This window comes from Heteronotia binoei, chromosome 6 (assembly GCF_032191835.1).
Source record: "Heteronotia binoei isolate CCM8104 ecotype False Entrance Well chromosome 6, APGP_CSIRO_Hbin_v1, whole genome shotgun sequence".
Taxonomy (NCBI): domain Eukaryota; kingdom Metazoa; phylum Chordata; class Lepidosauria; order Squamata; family Gekkonidae; genus Heteronotia; species Heteronotia binoei.
This window is the reverse complement of record NC_083228.1, coordinates 16,242,770-16,257,925: the sequence shown is the minus strand read 5'-3', so window position 1 is coordinate 16,257,925 and position 15,156 is coordinate 16,242,770. Positions and strand designations below refer to the sequence as shown.

At 42.5% G+C, this 15,156-nt stretch overlaps 1 protein-coding gene across 1 annotated transcript in view; it reads left to right on the top strand.

The window, feature by feature from the left end:
- Positions 1–14,807, top strand: part of BMPR1A (bone morphogenetic protein receptor type 1A) — an 88,609-nt gene extending 73,802 nt beyond the window's left edge. The window contains exons 5-13 of the mRNA XM_060241062.1: positions 2,033–2,135; positions 3,267–3,363; positions 4,293–4,392; positions 5,669–5,813; positions 6,251–6,443; positions 8,191–8,488; positions 10,411–10,586; positions 11,155–11,285; positions 13,020–14,807. Of these exons, the coding sequence (XP_060097045.1) occupies positions 2,033–2,135; positions 3,267–3,363; positions 4,293–4,392; positions 5,669–5,813; positions 6,251–6,443; positions 8,191–8,488; positions 10,411–10,586; positions 11,155–11,285; positions 13,020–13,145 (1,369 nt within the window). The 3' untranslated portion in view covers positions 13,146–14,807. The remainder of the gene's footprint in view (positions 1–2,032; positions 2,136–3,266; positions 3,364–4,292; positions 4,393–5,668; positions 5,814–6,250; positions 6,444–8,190; positions 8,489–10,410; positions 10,587–11,154; positions 11,286–13,019) is intronic.
- Positions 14,808–15,156: the final 349 nt, after the last annotated feature.

Below are 15,156 nucleotides of genomic sequence, written 5' to 3'. Positions count from 1 at the left end.
ACTTGATAAATCCCATTATAAAATGGAAAAAAAACCTGCCCCATGTTTCTGAAAACACACATATCCATTGAGCTTCAATAGATTAATACGAAATTAATTTATAATATCAATCTTATGATTTATTTTTAAGCTTTAAGAAAAGTTCAGGGAATGAGCAACAATAATTCGTAAGTGAACAATATCTACATATGAAGCTGCCTTACACTGAATCGGACCCTTGGTCCATCAAAGTCAGTATTGTCTACTCAGACTGGCAGCGGCTCTCCAGGGTCTCAAGCGGAGGTTTTTCACACCTTTTTGCCTGGACCCTTTTTTGGAGATGCTGGGGATTGAACCTGGGACCTTCTGCTTACCAAGCAGATGCTCTTCCACTGAGCCACCGTCCCTCCCCTTAAGAATAAATACTGAAAGCTTAATCTGTAATAAACAACTATCAGTATTGATCCCTCACAGCTTCTACAGTCCATATGACAGTTTTAGCAATCAACAGGGATTAAAATCTCAGCTTTCAGCATTTCTTAAGTGAAGTGGCCATCAGCAAAAAGTCCCCCCCCCCAAAAAAAATCGTTTTCTGTATCCTCAGGAATGCTGAAAATGGATATTATTTATCATTGATTGATAAAACTGTAACGTGCTGTGAAAGATACGAGGATCTGTCAGTGACAAGACAGATCTATTGTACTGTCTATTGTAGGCTAAGTTTTTGTGTTGCCCTGAGCTTATGAACTTAGTTGCTCATTGCCCTGAACTTATAAATGGGAGAGCAAAACTGTTCAAGACCCCAAACCACCCTAAATAATTTTGCTGGACAAGATTTAGCCAACTCACCAGTGGCAGACAAGAAAACTTCCTTTGTTGTCGTCACTGCCTCCTCATAGGCCTGTGTCACATGCTCCAATTCAGCTTTGATCTTCCCCCAGCATTGTTCTAGAAGTCTCTCAGCTTCCTTATAAACCAATGGGTGGAGGTCTCTTGCAGGGATGGAGTCATCTCTTTCTAGGTCCTCTTGTTAGCTTAGCGTCTCAGCCTCAGCCGGAAGTTCTGTAGAGTCTCCAGCATCTCCTAAAACTCATGACCGTGGCTCTCTTCATTCTGCACTAGGGATGCCAGCCTCCAAATGGGGCATGGGAATCTGCTGGAGTTACAGCTCATCTCCAGACTACAGAGATCAGTTTCCTTGGAGAAAAACGGTTGCTTTGGAGGGGGTGGGCTCTGTGGCATTTTATCCCACTGAAGTCCCAGTCCACCACAGGCTCCACCCCCAGATCTCCAGGAGTTTCCCAGCCTAGATCTGACTCTGTACTTCTACAGCTGTGTGAAAGGTGCCATGCCAGCTAGCCAAAGAAAAAGTATGCTGCATGGACCTCAGTGGAACTTGCTCCTGAATAAACATGGCTAGGGTCAGGCAGCAAAAATTGGTTTGTTTGCATTTATAGGCACCATGTTTTAGCGATATGTTTATACTTGAATAACTGATGGAACAGTCTTTATTTAGATCTTGGCATGCATTGAGGACCTTTCTTTACGTGTGCTTAGGAGAATTTTGAAACCTCTGTTCCAGTTGACTTCTAAAATCCTCAAAGGGGTAATGCAGGTTTTATGATGCAATGAGAAAAGGTAGGAATTTGGGGGAGGGGGAATGAGTTTGCAGCTCCTTAAGCTGATTCTCAGTCACAGTCAGATATTAAGCTGTTGTTTTTTGTAGGTAGTGAGATGAGCCAGTTTTCCACAGCAGAGATACTCTCACACAACCTGCAGCATATGTCTCAATAATCTTGAATAAATTTTCACTGTATGTATGCAGGCAATGGGAACAGATTTTCTTATTTCCAAGATGCCTATGCTATGAAGCAAGGCATTCCCAAACACATTCTGGTGAACTTCCTTTCCCTAGAGTGCAGTATGCTCATCAGAGCTGCATGAGTTCACTGTTTTTTGTTGAGCTGGAAAGAGCAGTGGAAGAATATATCCTTGTTAATTGTTGAACGCAGGACAGTGCCGGGAGAGCTAAAATCAACTCGATCTGTTTCAGGACCAATGGACACTGCTTTGCCATTATTGAAGAAGACGAAAATGGAGAAACCACACTTGCTTCAGGCTGCATGAAGTATGAAGGTTCAGACTTCCAGTGCAAGGTACTCCCACCTGCCTTTCAGCAGTTATCAGAGAGACAGAAGTGCTTGTTTAGTCTGAGCATTAATCTTTTCATGTAGCAAGTGTGTTACACATGCACTGTGTTTACACACACACAGCTTTACTTCCTGTTCACCTAAATAAGATGAACCAGTGAAGTGCACGACTAGGAGGATATAAAATTTTCCAAAAGGCTTTTCTTGTTAGCTGATTTTAGATTGGGGGGTTGAGGTGAGGACACTTTTCTTTGACATTTTAAGCGAGCCCAGCACCTTCTTTGCCCTTAAAAATTTGTAATCCTTGTCTGATAAAACAGCGCTCCCTTATTACTTGTGCTAATTTTGAGTATGAATTGCATTTGTATCTTACCTGCATGTCACTAAAGCACTATAAACAGATCATCTACTTAAGACGTGCTGTGTGTTAAGACTGTGGCATCTTGAACTTAGCTGTATGCGCTAAATTCTGTGGAATGTAAGAACCCTTACAGGCTGAAATTAGAAACTACATTCTCCTACTGTTTCTGGTAATAATTTGTAGTTTTTACATAACACTCTAAAGCATTGATTCTACATATATGCTCCTTACATAGGATTACATTGCGCTTAGTTTAATTGGAAGGGAACCACGATTGATAGTTTCAAATGCTACTAAGAGTTTCAAAAAGCCAAGAGGGGCATATTCCCCCTTGTCACTCTCCCAGTAAAGATAATCAGTCATGATAACTGTTTTGGCTCCAATACTTCAATTCAGATTGAAGTGGAGCTAAGGCAATCTGTCTTATTCAGGATAGTCTGAAAATATGTAACAGCCATGTGCTCCAGCATAATTGCCCCCAAAGGGGAGTATTACCCACTAGCTAATGTTGGTTTAAATCACTTGGCTCCAGGGATGCCCTTTTCAGGAGGCGTTTCGGAACTGCCTCCTTCAGAGCCACTGGAACTTCCCCTCCTTTAGACAGGCATTTATAGCCTCCTGGCCAGTCCATTACAGTAAGGTTAATATCAGCCATAACGGACATGCTTTCCATTTCAGAGTTAACCTTTCCATACTGTGGTTGCTTCTGCCACTGCTGAGGAGTGCAGGGAATGCCTTTGAAACAGTAAAAGTGAATATTTCCTTTTTGCTTACAGGATTCTCGGAAAGCACAGTTGCGGCGAACGATTGAATGCTGTCAGACAGATTTCTGCAATCGAGATTTGCAACCCACTTTACCTCCACCTAGTCCAGGTACAGTAGTTGCTAATTTTCCATAGGCGGGATTCACAGGAGTATGCTCAGTTCTTCTGTAGAGCACTTGGGTCTTTTGCATGCCCTTCTCATGGCAGCCTTTGCTCTGATAATACTCCCCTGAACAACCGCTGCAGGATCCAGCAGCAAAACCTGCAACACAATTCAAGAAGCTACAGTTGGAAGTGCAAGTGGGGAAGCCGGACCATTCCTATGAGAAAGCTTTGAAGGACCACTTGCAAGGGCTGCTTCAGAAGTTTAGAAATCTGAACAGTTATATGCAGGGCTTTTTTTGTAGCAGGAACTCCTTTGCATATTAGGCCACACACCCCTGATGTAGCCAGTCCTCCATGAGCTGCAGTAGGCCCTGTACTAAGAGCCCTGTAAGCTCCAGGAAGATCGGCTACATCAGGAGTTTGTGGCCTAATATGCAAAAGAGTTCCTGCTACAAAAAAACCTCCCCTGCATATAGCTGTTTAGATTTCTAAAGCAGTCCCTGAGGGAGTCCTTCTTCATCCCCTCCCACCCGAGAGCTTAGGCTTACTTCAGTGACAAAGGGCCAATGCAGCCTATTTAATCAGTGATAGGGTGGTGGTGGTGTTTTAAATAACCAGATATATGCTTGATGTTCTCAGAATTAGCAAAATCTATTTCATTTTGAGGTCAGAGTTTGCCATAGTTGACTGAGTTTACTGGGTGCATGAATACAAGCCTCCTTTTCTCACACACCCTATAAGCTGGCTGGGTGGGGGCAGCAGTTTGCATTTTCAGTGTAAATACAGGTGTTGCCCAGTTGTGCAATATGGTAGTGGGAATTTTAAGAATGTTCCCAGTAATGTTTAATAATATCTTGAGAGAAAGAGAGAATGTTCTCTTTTTAATTTGAATATGAATTACTGATAAGCCAATGGTGTTGTATTTTCATTTAGATGGCCTCTTTGATGGTGGCATTCGCTGGATAGTTGTTCTCATTTCTATGGCAGTCTGCATTATAGTGATGATCATCTTGGTTAGCTGTTTCTGCTACAGGTAAAATATTTTATTTGGGACTCTTTGCGTATGCAGCAAGCTCTTGAGGTGTGAGATTTTCCTTGCTGGCAAATAAAAGGAAACTGCACCGGCGTGCAGCGCACAAGGCCATTTTAGTCCTTGCGATGCAGGAGCGGTCTTTCAGTTGACACACTCAATTTGTAAAATACCTTGTGTATCACCTGGGCTGTATGTGTGAATGTATTCTTAATACGCCCCCTTTTTGGGGCAGGGGGATTTCTGGCTCCCTATAGGCTCAGTGCCACACAAGGTGAACAAATTGTACCCCTTCTTGCGTTTCCATTTGCACACAATCTTGTGCAACCAGTTTCTGAATGCTATAATATATGTATATGGGAGGAGTGCCAACTGTTGCACAAGCTCCTGCACAACGGGACCGACACTGTCAGTTTATATTTCTGCTTACGCATCACTGTGCCTTGTGTGTCTCCAAGCCAGCAGTGTCTGACACGTGTGATTTTTGGCAGTCCTTAACCTTGTAATTAAAGTGATCGCTTGTCCTGTTGGCTAATCAGCCATTCTTTTTCCACTTGGGAATTTTGTTTATAAAACATTAGCTTAGGAAGAAACTTTATTTTTTTAAAAAAATCCCGTTCAGTCATTTATGGCATAGGCACTTAAAAGCTTAGGATGGATTTACAGCAACTGTGCCAACCCACAGTCATGAAACATGAACAGCTGGCGGCAATACCATGATACTACCATGGCATTATGAGCATAGTTATTGGCACCAGGAATTTAGGATCAGAATGTGGCAGCACTAGTTTAGATCTTGGCTTGTTCAACATCTGGATAGAAACAGGGCATACCTTACGCTCCTGCGGGTGGTTCCCCAGTGTCTCACTTTACATAGAAGCTAGACTCAAATGGGAAACTGCTCATATATTAATGGACTTAGTATATGTAGTTGTTAATAATAATGTTACATGAGATCCCAGTTCATATACCACCCTGAACATCTGTAAGTGAGTCTGTAGGGAATATATTTTTTAAAAAATGTGTTCTTTTCTGTATCTGGTAGACACTGGGCAGGCAGAATAAAAAGCTGGGGAAATCAAGCAGTATGACAACTGGTATTTATTGGCAAAATTTGACACCTTTTCAGTACCACTTCCACTGAGTTATACTCGTCTAGATCCTTTAAAGTCTAAGTAGGCTTAGTAGGATGTAGCTTATCTTCCAATTGCACTGCAAATCCACTCATTCTGTGTGTGCGCGAGAGAGTACTTGGCAATAATGATGTGCTATTTTACAGGCATTATTGTAAGTGGGTTGCAAAAAGACGGTGTTATAATCGTGACCTGGAGCAGGATGAAGCCTTTATTCCTGTTGGGGAGTCCCTAAAGGACCTTATTGACCAGTCACAGAGCTCGGGCAGCGGTTCTGGGCTTCCATTGTTGGTAAGCCAGTGGTTTAACTACGCTCCTACAATTGAAGAGTCCTTAATTAGTCATAGTGGAAATTCTGTGTCTTGGCAAACTTAATGCATTTGCCTGGAGATTGCACTCATTTCAGTGCCGTTAGTTTGCAGTAGGAAATACGTCCTATGGTATTGGTGTTCATTCCACTGATACAAATCAAAATAATTTTGGCTTATTCAAGTGGTGATTTGGGATACTGATTCTAGCGACTTCAGCGATCAAGAGATTTTTAAAATTTAAATGGAAAAAAGTAAATTCTTGTGTAATGAGATGTGTGAGTTCCTGTAATCTCCTATGAAGGAACAGTGTCACAGAGGATTAAATTACAGTGGTAATGAAATCGCATTGCTCTTGAGTAAGGCTGCCAAACACTGTTACTGGTGATTTTGCTCAGCATTTTCTGATTTCTTCTTAAGGTCCAGCGCACTATTGCCAAACAAATTCAGATGGTGCGGCAAGTTGGGAAAGGGCGATACGGAGAAGTATGGATGGGGAAGTGGCGGGGTGAGAAAGTGGCAGTGAAAGTGTTTTTCACCACCGAGGAAGCCAGCTGGTTTCGAGAAACTGAGATTTACCAGACTGTTCTCATGCGCCATGAAAATATACTTGGTGAGTATATAATGGAATGATTTGATGGGAGTGTATTGTCTGCATCCAGGGGTAACAGTACATTCTGTTATAGTTAGGCTGAGTGTGTGTGATTAGGCCAGCAAACTTCCATGATGGTTCAGACCTGTCTAAGACAGGTGTCAAACATGTGGCCCAGGGGCTGAATCATGCCCCCGGAGGGCTCCTATCAGGCCCCCGAGCAACTGGCTGTCATCTGCTTCCTTCTCCCTCTCTCTTGCTTTTATGGTAAAAAGGATCCAGTTCACAGTGCTCCGATGCCCAGTTCTCCTGTGGAAGAGGGAGATAAAACAGTTATGTCTTTTTTTAAAGAGAGAAAGAAAACAAACAATAGTTTTTATGCAGAGCAAAAATTTGTAAAGGAATAACAAACATTTAATTATTTTATTTCTTAAGACTTGGAATGTTCATTTGCAGAGAAATCTTTACCTTATTTCTACTCTTCAGTTAAGTTTATGATATGAAATCCTTCTGCTGTTTTTAATGAAGCATTCCCATTATTAGCAGAGCTGGGAATCTGAGATTTGTAGTCTGTGTAGTTTATTTATATTACTACTGTGTATTCCATTTCTGTGCCATAACAGGAACCGTAGTAACAAAAACATAAAACAGCAGAACAAATACTAAGTATACCATAAAACAATGATAAAAATCACGAGTTCACATAAGGGTTGTGGTAAAAGCCTAGTGGAAATTTTATTATTTCCTTCATTTATACCTCATCTTTTGTCCCTATGGGGGACTCAAAGCAGTTTACATTATTCTCCCCTTCTGCTATTTTATCTTCACAACAGCCTTTTCAGGTAGGTTAGGCTGAGAGTGTGTGATGAGGCCAGCAAACTTCCATGGGGGTTCAGACCTGGGTGTCTAAGACAGGGGTGTCAAACATGTGGCCCAGGGGCTGAATCAGGCCCCCGGAGGGCTCCTATCAGGCCCACGAACAACTGGCTGTCATCTGCTTCCTTCTCCCTCTCTCTTGCTTCCTTCTGCATCACAGCTTGCTTTGCCAAGCTCACTTAGTCACACAGGAATGTCAGACCAAAGCCTCTTATTTTCTCCCATTGGCTGAGGCACCTCCCATGGGGAGGGGAGTGGGGAGGGACAGCTTGCTTCAGCTTGCTTTTGTTCCTTCCCCAGGGAACCAGAAGGGGGAGGAGCCTCAGCAAATAGAAGGAAGAGAGGCTTGGCTCAGTAGCTCTCCTGTGCAACTGAGAGAGCCTGGATTGCATGGGGGAGATACAAAGAAAGCAACTTTAAGACCAACAAGTTCTAATGTTTTAAGCATGTTTTATTTTAAGTTTTTAAACAATCTTTGTGTTTGTGTCCTTTATAAAGTTTATATCTCTGCTACCTGGCATTACATTTTATGACACACACGGCCTGGCCCAGCAAAGTCTTCTTTATGTCAGAGCCGGCCCTCATAACAAAGGAGCTTGACATCGCCTGGTCTAAGATAATAACCAGACACTCTAAGCAGTAGTCTGGCTGTCATAAATGCTCAGTTGTGCCCGATCAATCTCTGTCTCAGCCTTGCTTACCTTGCAGGGTTGTTCTTATGAGGAAAATATCAAGAGTGACTGGTTTGGGGTATCTCTCGGGAAGGAATTGCATGGTGCATTAGGCCCTAATCCAGGTCCACGGCATATCTTGAGCCTACAGCATTAAGCCATGACATGTTTATTAAGGGGGGGAGCTTGTCTCATACTAATCATGTTTCTCAATTCTGCAGGTTTTATAGCAGCAGATATCAAAGGCACAGGCTCCTGGACCCAGTTGTATTTGATTACAGATTATCATGAAAATGGATCTCTGTATGATTTTCTGAAATGTACCACCCTCGACAACAGAGCTTTGCTCAAGCTGGCGTACTCCGCTGCCTGCGGGCTGTGCCATTTGCACACAGAGATATACGGAACCCAAGGCAAGCCTGCGATTGCGCACAGAGATCTGAAGAGTAAAAATATGCTGATAAAGAGGAATGGGACTTGCTGCATCGCTGATTTGGGCCTGGCGGTCAAATTTAACAGGTAAGCGGACAAACCGTATCTGCCGCGGAGTTTCTGTATTCCTGGAAGAGGTTAGCGATATGAAAGGAACACGATCGCTCCAGTTCTGTGATTCCTTCACACCAAAGACCAATAGAGTGGAGTCATAAAGTCGACTTTCTTGAGGAAATGCATGCTCGTTTCACAGGGTGGATCTGGGAAGCTCTGATCCAGGGGTGGGCAAACTTGCGTAATGTAAGAGCCACATAGAATAAATGTCAGATGTTTGAGAGCCTGAAAGACATGGACATCAGATGTCTGAGAGCCACATGACAGGCAGGCAAGCAAAGGGGGTGGAAAGAAAGCAACTTTAACTTTAAAATCATTCTCCAAAGAGAAAAATGCCTTTTCTAAATCAGCCAACAGGGCAATGGGGGCTTCGAAAGCCACACAATATGTGCCACATGTGGCTCCTGAGCTACCGTTTTGCCATCCCTGCTCTAATCTGAGATGAAACATGGTTGTCAAATATTGTTGGATTGAAACAGATTTATTTTCCTGTCTCCAAAGAAGGGGAGGACAAATGTTAGTGTTTTTCTTGGTAGTGGAAACTGCTACACAGTCGGGGCTCTCTTTTTTTTTTTTTGGAGCAGTTCCAGCTGCCTTGATGTCAGGGGGTGTGGCCTAATATGCAAATGAGTCCTTGCTGGGCTTTCCCCACAAAAAAGCCTTGTTTGAAACAATGGTGACATCAGGGGATGTGGCCTAATATGCAAATAAGTTCCTGCTGGGCTTCTTCTGCAAAAGAAAACCCTGGTCACTGCTGTTTCACAGTGGCTCCATAGGGTTTTCAAGGCTAGAGACGTTCAGAGGTGGTTTGCCATTGCCTGCCTCTGCGTAGGTGGTGTCCTATCCAGGTGCTGACCCTGCCTGGTTTCCACAATCTGACAAAATTAGGTTAGCCTGAAGCCATCAAGGTCAGGGCAGTGTTGTTAGACAAGTTCAAAGAAAAATAGAGCTTCCCTACCCAATCCCTAGTGGATTTCATTTCAGAAAAATTGATCCAAGAGCTATAAAACTATTAAAGACGTCGTATAAATACACTGTATAGAACGGTTACCTTCATAAGAGGTCTCCATGAAATCTTCAGAATACTCCAGTTGTTGTAGAGCAGTTCATTCTTGTCAGCTTCAGATTAACATCCAACCTGTGTTGAAAGCGCTGCACTGGTTGCCTGTTGCATACCAGATCTGCTTCAAGATGCTGGTTTTAACCTTTAAATCCCTATATGGCCTGGGACCTGCCTACCTTGCGGGACCACCTTTCCCCGCACATACCCCAGAGAGTACTGTCTTCAGGGGCCCTGAATCTTTTGTTAATCCCCAAAGGAGGATTACTACCTTTGGCGATTGAGTACTACCAGAGCCAGGGCCTTCTCCGTGGCAGCCCCTCCATTGTGGAATGTCATCCCGGATGACATCCGGGCCCTGCAGGATCTTTCCTAGTTCCACAGGGCCTGCAAGACTGCATTGCTCCAACTAGCATCTGGAAATTAAGACAGGAGAGAGCTGCTGAAATTGCCTGGAAGCTGATCGATTATATCATTGATATTGCACTCCTGCAGGCCATGACTGATGTAATCAAAAATTGAAGTGAACTATGGGAACGCCACCTAGCCTTTTCTAACATTATGTTCTATTTTGATAGAGCACCAGTATTTTAACTGGGTTTTTAATGTTTTAATTATTTTGTTTTAAGATGCCATTCCAGCTTATCTGCCCTGATCCCGCCCTGCGGGGAGGGTGAAGATATAAATGGAATGAATAAATAAAGAACGTTGGACTTACTATAGCTGTTTTCTGTTTAAGAAGCAAAGGAAACTCATTGAGGAAAAAATATCATTCTGCTTTCTTCTTACATTTTTTGCACCATTCAAACAATACAATCTTTTTATTTTAACGCAGTGATGCAAATGAAGTGGATGTCCCTTTGAATTCAAGGGTGGGAACAAAACGTTACATGGCACCAGAAGTCCTGGATGAAAGTCTGAATAAAAACCATTTCCAACCATACACCATGGCCGACATATACAGCTTTGGCCTGATCATATGGGAAATGGCTCGGCGTTGTGTCACAGGAGGTAAATCACAAACCTTGTCTTCAAACACTGTCATTTAATTTATTGTCTCCTAAGCCAAACAACACAAAAACTCAAGAGGGTAAACCTCAAATTAGCTTAATCGCCTTTTCAAAAGGTGTCATATCCGCCCCCCCAAAAAAGATACATTTTTAATTTGTGTACGTTCCTTGGGTGCTGTGCTTACTTGACTTTCTTCTCTTGATGATAACAGACTAGATGATAGATTGAGAGCTTCACAGCCATGTCTGAAAAGGGTGTGTGATTGGAAGGCTTATGGTATTGATTCATTGGCTCTCTCCCCTTCCTCAACTAACACTTTAATCCCTTCCGTTCTCAAACCCTACCTCTTTTCATTCTTTCTGTGGTCCCCTGGAGCTGTTCTAAGCTTCTTGAGAAGACAGGCTAGAAATATTACAGGATTTGTCCTTTTGCAGTGGGAAGAGAAGCCTCGCTAAAGCTAGCGGCGTGACTTCATTAAGAAACGGAAGTCACGCTGCACCACGTGACCTAATTTTTTTCAATGTTACCCATGATGAAAATGTAAACTCACTGTCACTTTCTTTTGCAGGTATTGTTGAAGAGTACCAATTACCCTATTACGATATGGTGCCAAACGATCCTTCGTATGAGGATATGAGAGAGGTGGTTTGTGTTAAGCATCTGCGCCCAATAGTATCTAATCGATGGAATGGTGATGAGGTAACTATTCCAAAAGAAAGGAAAAGTTCCTGTTTTTCAGTTGAGAGAAGGGAGCTTTCCTTCCAGGGGCAGGGGGAGGGGAATAATATGTTGTTGTTTGGATAAATTTTCCATTGGTTGCTAGTCAACATTTCTCTACTGATCATGTGTCCTACTCCCTTCCAGGGCTTTTTTGTAGCAGGAACTCCTTTGCATATTAGGCCACACACCCCTGATGTAAGCTCCAGGAGGATTGTTTACAGTAGGCCCTGTATTAAAAGCCTTGTTAAGCTCTTGGAGGATTGGCTACATCAGGGGTGTGTGGCCTAATATGCAAAAGAGTTCCTGCTACAAAAAAACCCCTGCTGCCTTCACATGGCTTCCTGAGCAAAGAGGCCGATTCCCTTCTACTTGACCTTTCGTTCTCAGCTTCTGACCAAAATAGCAATGGTTATTTTTATTCACATGATCTAAAATCATTAAGTTTCATACCCCAATTGTACAGATATTGTGATTACAGGAAAGAGCCAAGTAGGCACACAAGTTATAAATTGTATCACTCCAATTTTACAATTTTCAATTTGTGATTGTAGCCCCTGGGATATTTTTAGCTCAGATTTTCAGCCACTGAGATCAGATGCATGTTCCTAGTCCCTTTAAATGTGCCTGAAAGTTGTATTGTGAATATGGAGCTAGAGTATGAATTCTTCAATTCATGATACATTTCCTAGTATTCGTTGTTGGATTTCGTTTTTGATTTCTCCCCCGAAAGTTCATTGCTGAGTATAAATGTTAAGAAGTGCATCTAGAAGTGAAAACCTCATGCCCTTCAAAATTCTGCCCACTCAAAGATATAAGTCATGAGCTAGAGCAGGGGTGTTAAACTCACGAGAGGGCTGGTTCTGACATAAATGAGACCTTGTCACGCCAGGCTATGCATGTCAAAAATGCAATGTAATGTCAAGATATCTAAACCTTACAAAGGACACAAAGTTTAAAAAAAAAAAATTTAAAAATTGAAAGATTAGCACTCTTGCAATATTTTGTTTATTTAACAGTTTCTGATAACTGTTGCCTCTTGCTCTGAATTATTGCATTAAAATCTGGAGACAGTGTCTGTGTTGTAGCAATCTTGAATATGCTGTTCAGGCATGTATCTGTTAAGTTGCAAACCTACTTTTGATTTATTGACATTCATTTCAGAAATCTCATGGTCAATACTTTGAGCCTAAGACCCAGGGGGAAAGTGGCTGGGCATTGCAAGCTTTTGTACATAAGTTGCTTCATGAGTTGGTCAGCCAATGGAGAAAATAGAGGCTTTGCTCTGTCGCTCCTGTGCGATTGAGCAAGCCTGGCAAAGCAAGCTGTGATGCAGAAGGAAGCGAGAGAGAGAAGGAAGCAGATGACAGTGAGCTGGTTGGGGATCCTGATAGGAGTCCTCTGGGGCCTTGATCTGACCCTCAGGCCAAAAGTTTGACACTCCTGCTCTAGTGACATGATAATTACCAAAGCATTGGGCTAGATCCTGATGATTCATGAGCATCTGGTGTCAAGGGAAGGCCTCTTTTGCCAAAGGAAAACAGCTCTCCTAGTTTAATGAACCTCCTGGATCTAAACGAGTGTGTCTTCATCTGTTTTGCAAAAGAGTGAATTTTTAATTTGTTAGCAACTCTGTTTCACTGTTTAACTTGGAGGGTGGGAGGGGGATTCTTTTCTTGGTGTTCTTTACAAAAGAGTCCCTGTTGTTGTTTTCAGTGTTTAAGAGCAATATTGAAGCTAATGTGTGAATGCTGGACCCACAATCCTGCCTCGAGACTGACAGCTTTGAGGATCAAGAAGACGTTGGGCAAGATGGTAGAATCGCAGGATGTCAAGATTTGACCAAAAAAAAAATTGTTACTGAGGAGTGGAGTTTGGACTTCTAGAGCTTTTCACTCAAGCAAGTAGAGAGTCTGGTGAGAAAGGGAGGCTATCTGAGCTTCAGCCCGGTTCCTCACCACACTTCCGCAGGCTGCTAACCTTCAATCATACAGTACTTTATAGAATATGGTATCTGCGTACGCTATATATGGTACACACGTGGACAGCCTCATTTTACTTTTCGTTTTAAAAGCTTCATTGAGATTTTTTCACCACGCTTTCAAACTTCCACAGAACTCTTTTGAGTACTGAATTGCACATTCAGAGAGAGAAATGTAGTGCTTTCTGTGAAAGCCTTAACTTAAATGAATTCAACAGCATTGAAAAAAAATAAGCTTTTTTTGGGGGGGGGCCTTTTACATGATGATTGATATCTTACCAAGTCTTGGTGAAATCACCTGCGGTTCTCAGTCCAGGGGCACTTTGTGATTTGACATAAATAAGCCATTTATGTTTGCGTGTGTGCGCCCAGATTTTTCCTCTGCCATTTGGAATACCTAAGAAGCCATCTGAGTTCATGCAAAGCTACCATTTCCTACTGTGATGCCTTTGCAGCAAGAGCCTGAAACCTGGTTAAGGAAATTTGAGTTCCACCCTCCTTTTTTTGTGTGCGTGATGAACGGGGAAAAAACACAATACATCCCATGACCAAAAGTCAGTGGCTGCTACACACTATGCAGTAAAGTCACCTTTGAGTCTGACATGAAAAACCAAACCTGACTCAGATCATACGCCCTGTGCTGTGTGGTGTTGTGTTATTTTTGAAGACCGAACACACAACACAGAACAGTTAAGCCTCTCTGATAATTTAAGTGCCTGTAATCTTGTACTGTAAACCGTACCCTAGCTAGCTTTAAAAAGGGAAGTTATTTATATAGTGTTTACTGTACTTTTGTTTGCTAAGTACTTGCTGTTTTGTATATGTGCAAATATACCCTGCATGGATCTGAAACGAACGAGCTCACAAATAACTATGCCCAAGCTTGATCAAAAACACACGCATGGAGTGTGACATGAAGAAACATTGGACGGTCTGTCAAAACATGTGCCTGGATACTACAAACTATTTAAATTTCCCTTCAGAGGCATTCAGTCAGAAGTTTAATGCTGTACTAGTGTGAATTCAAATGCCTATCAAATGTGGGGCTGTTTTTTTTTTTTCCTTTCTAAATTTTGCTCTATAGGTCGCGAAATGCCAATAGTCCGGCAAACTATTGCAGTATTTTTTTATTTATACCTTGGTGTACAAATTTTATTTAACATTTCCTTAAGTCATTGCTTTTTCAGTAATGCTTTTTTTTTTTTAGTATTAGTACCTGTTCAGCTGAGCAATTCATGAGTACGTAAGCTATGAATTAATTTATTTTGGAAGCAGCAAGTCATGGACAAATATTGTGCCACAGTCTCAAGCAAAAAGGATTACACTTTTTTTCCGTCCATTGCCAAGAAAAATCGTTCTCAACATTTTGTTTTGCACAGGTAGCTTGTAGACATTCAGTATAAACCAGGAGGGGGGGGGGGAGAAAAGAGCCCCGTGGGCCTGATCAGAGCCCTGGGCGGGTCGGTTCTGGCCCACGGGCCAGATGTTTGACACCCCTGGTATAACCCCCCAAATTATTAGTCTGGACCAGTGGTTTTCGGCTTTCATAGAGCCATTGCCAGTCCACTTGCCTCCAGGTCTGCTGCAGAATTTCTGTGCATGGCTGAAGACCTTGGAGATGCGGACATGTTCCTGGGTGCCTGCTCAGTTCACATGAAGCACTATCCAGAACTAGTTGGGATCCACTGACACCTGTCACCAGATGCCAGCACATCCCAGCACATAACCTGTCCTTCTGTTGTGCCTGCACACTGTGGAAGACTGGCAGCGGTAGACAGTATGTGTCAGGGAAACATGCGTCGCCTTCCCTTTTACTATTCCTCTCATTGTGGGACCCCCACAGGCTTCCCCAGATTGAATGAATGAAAGTTT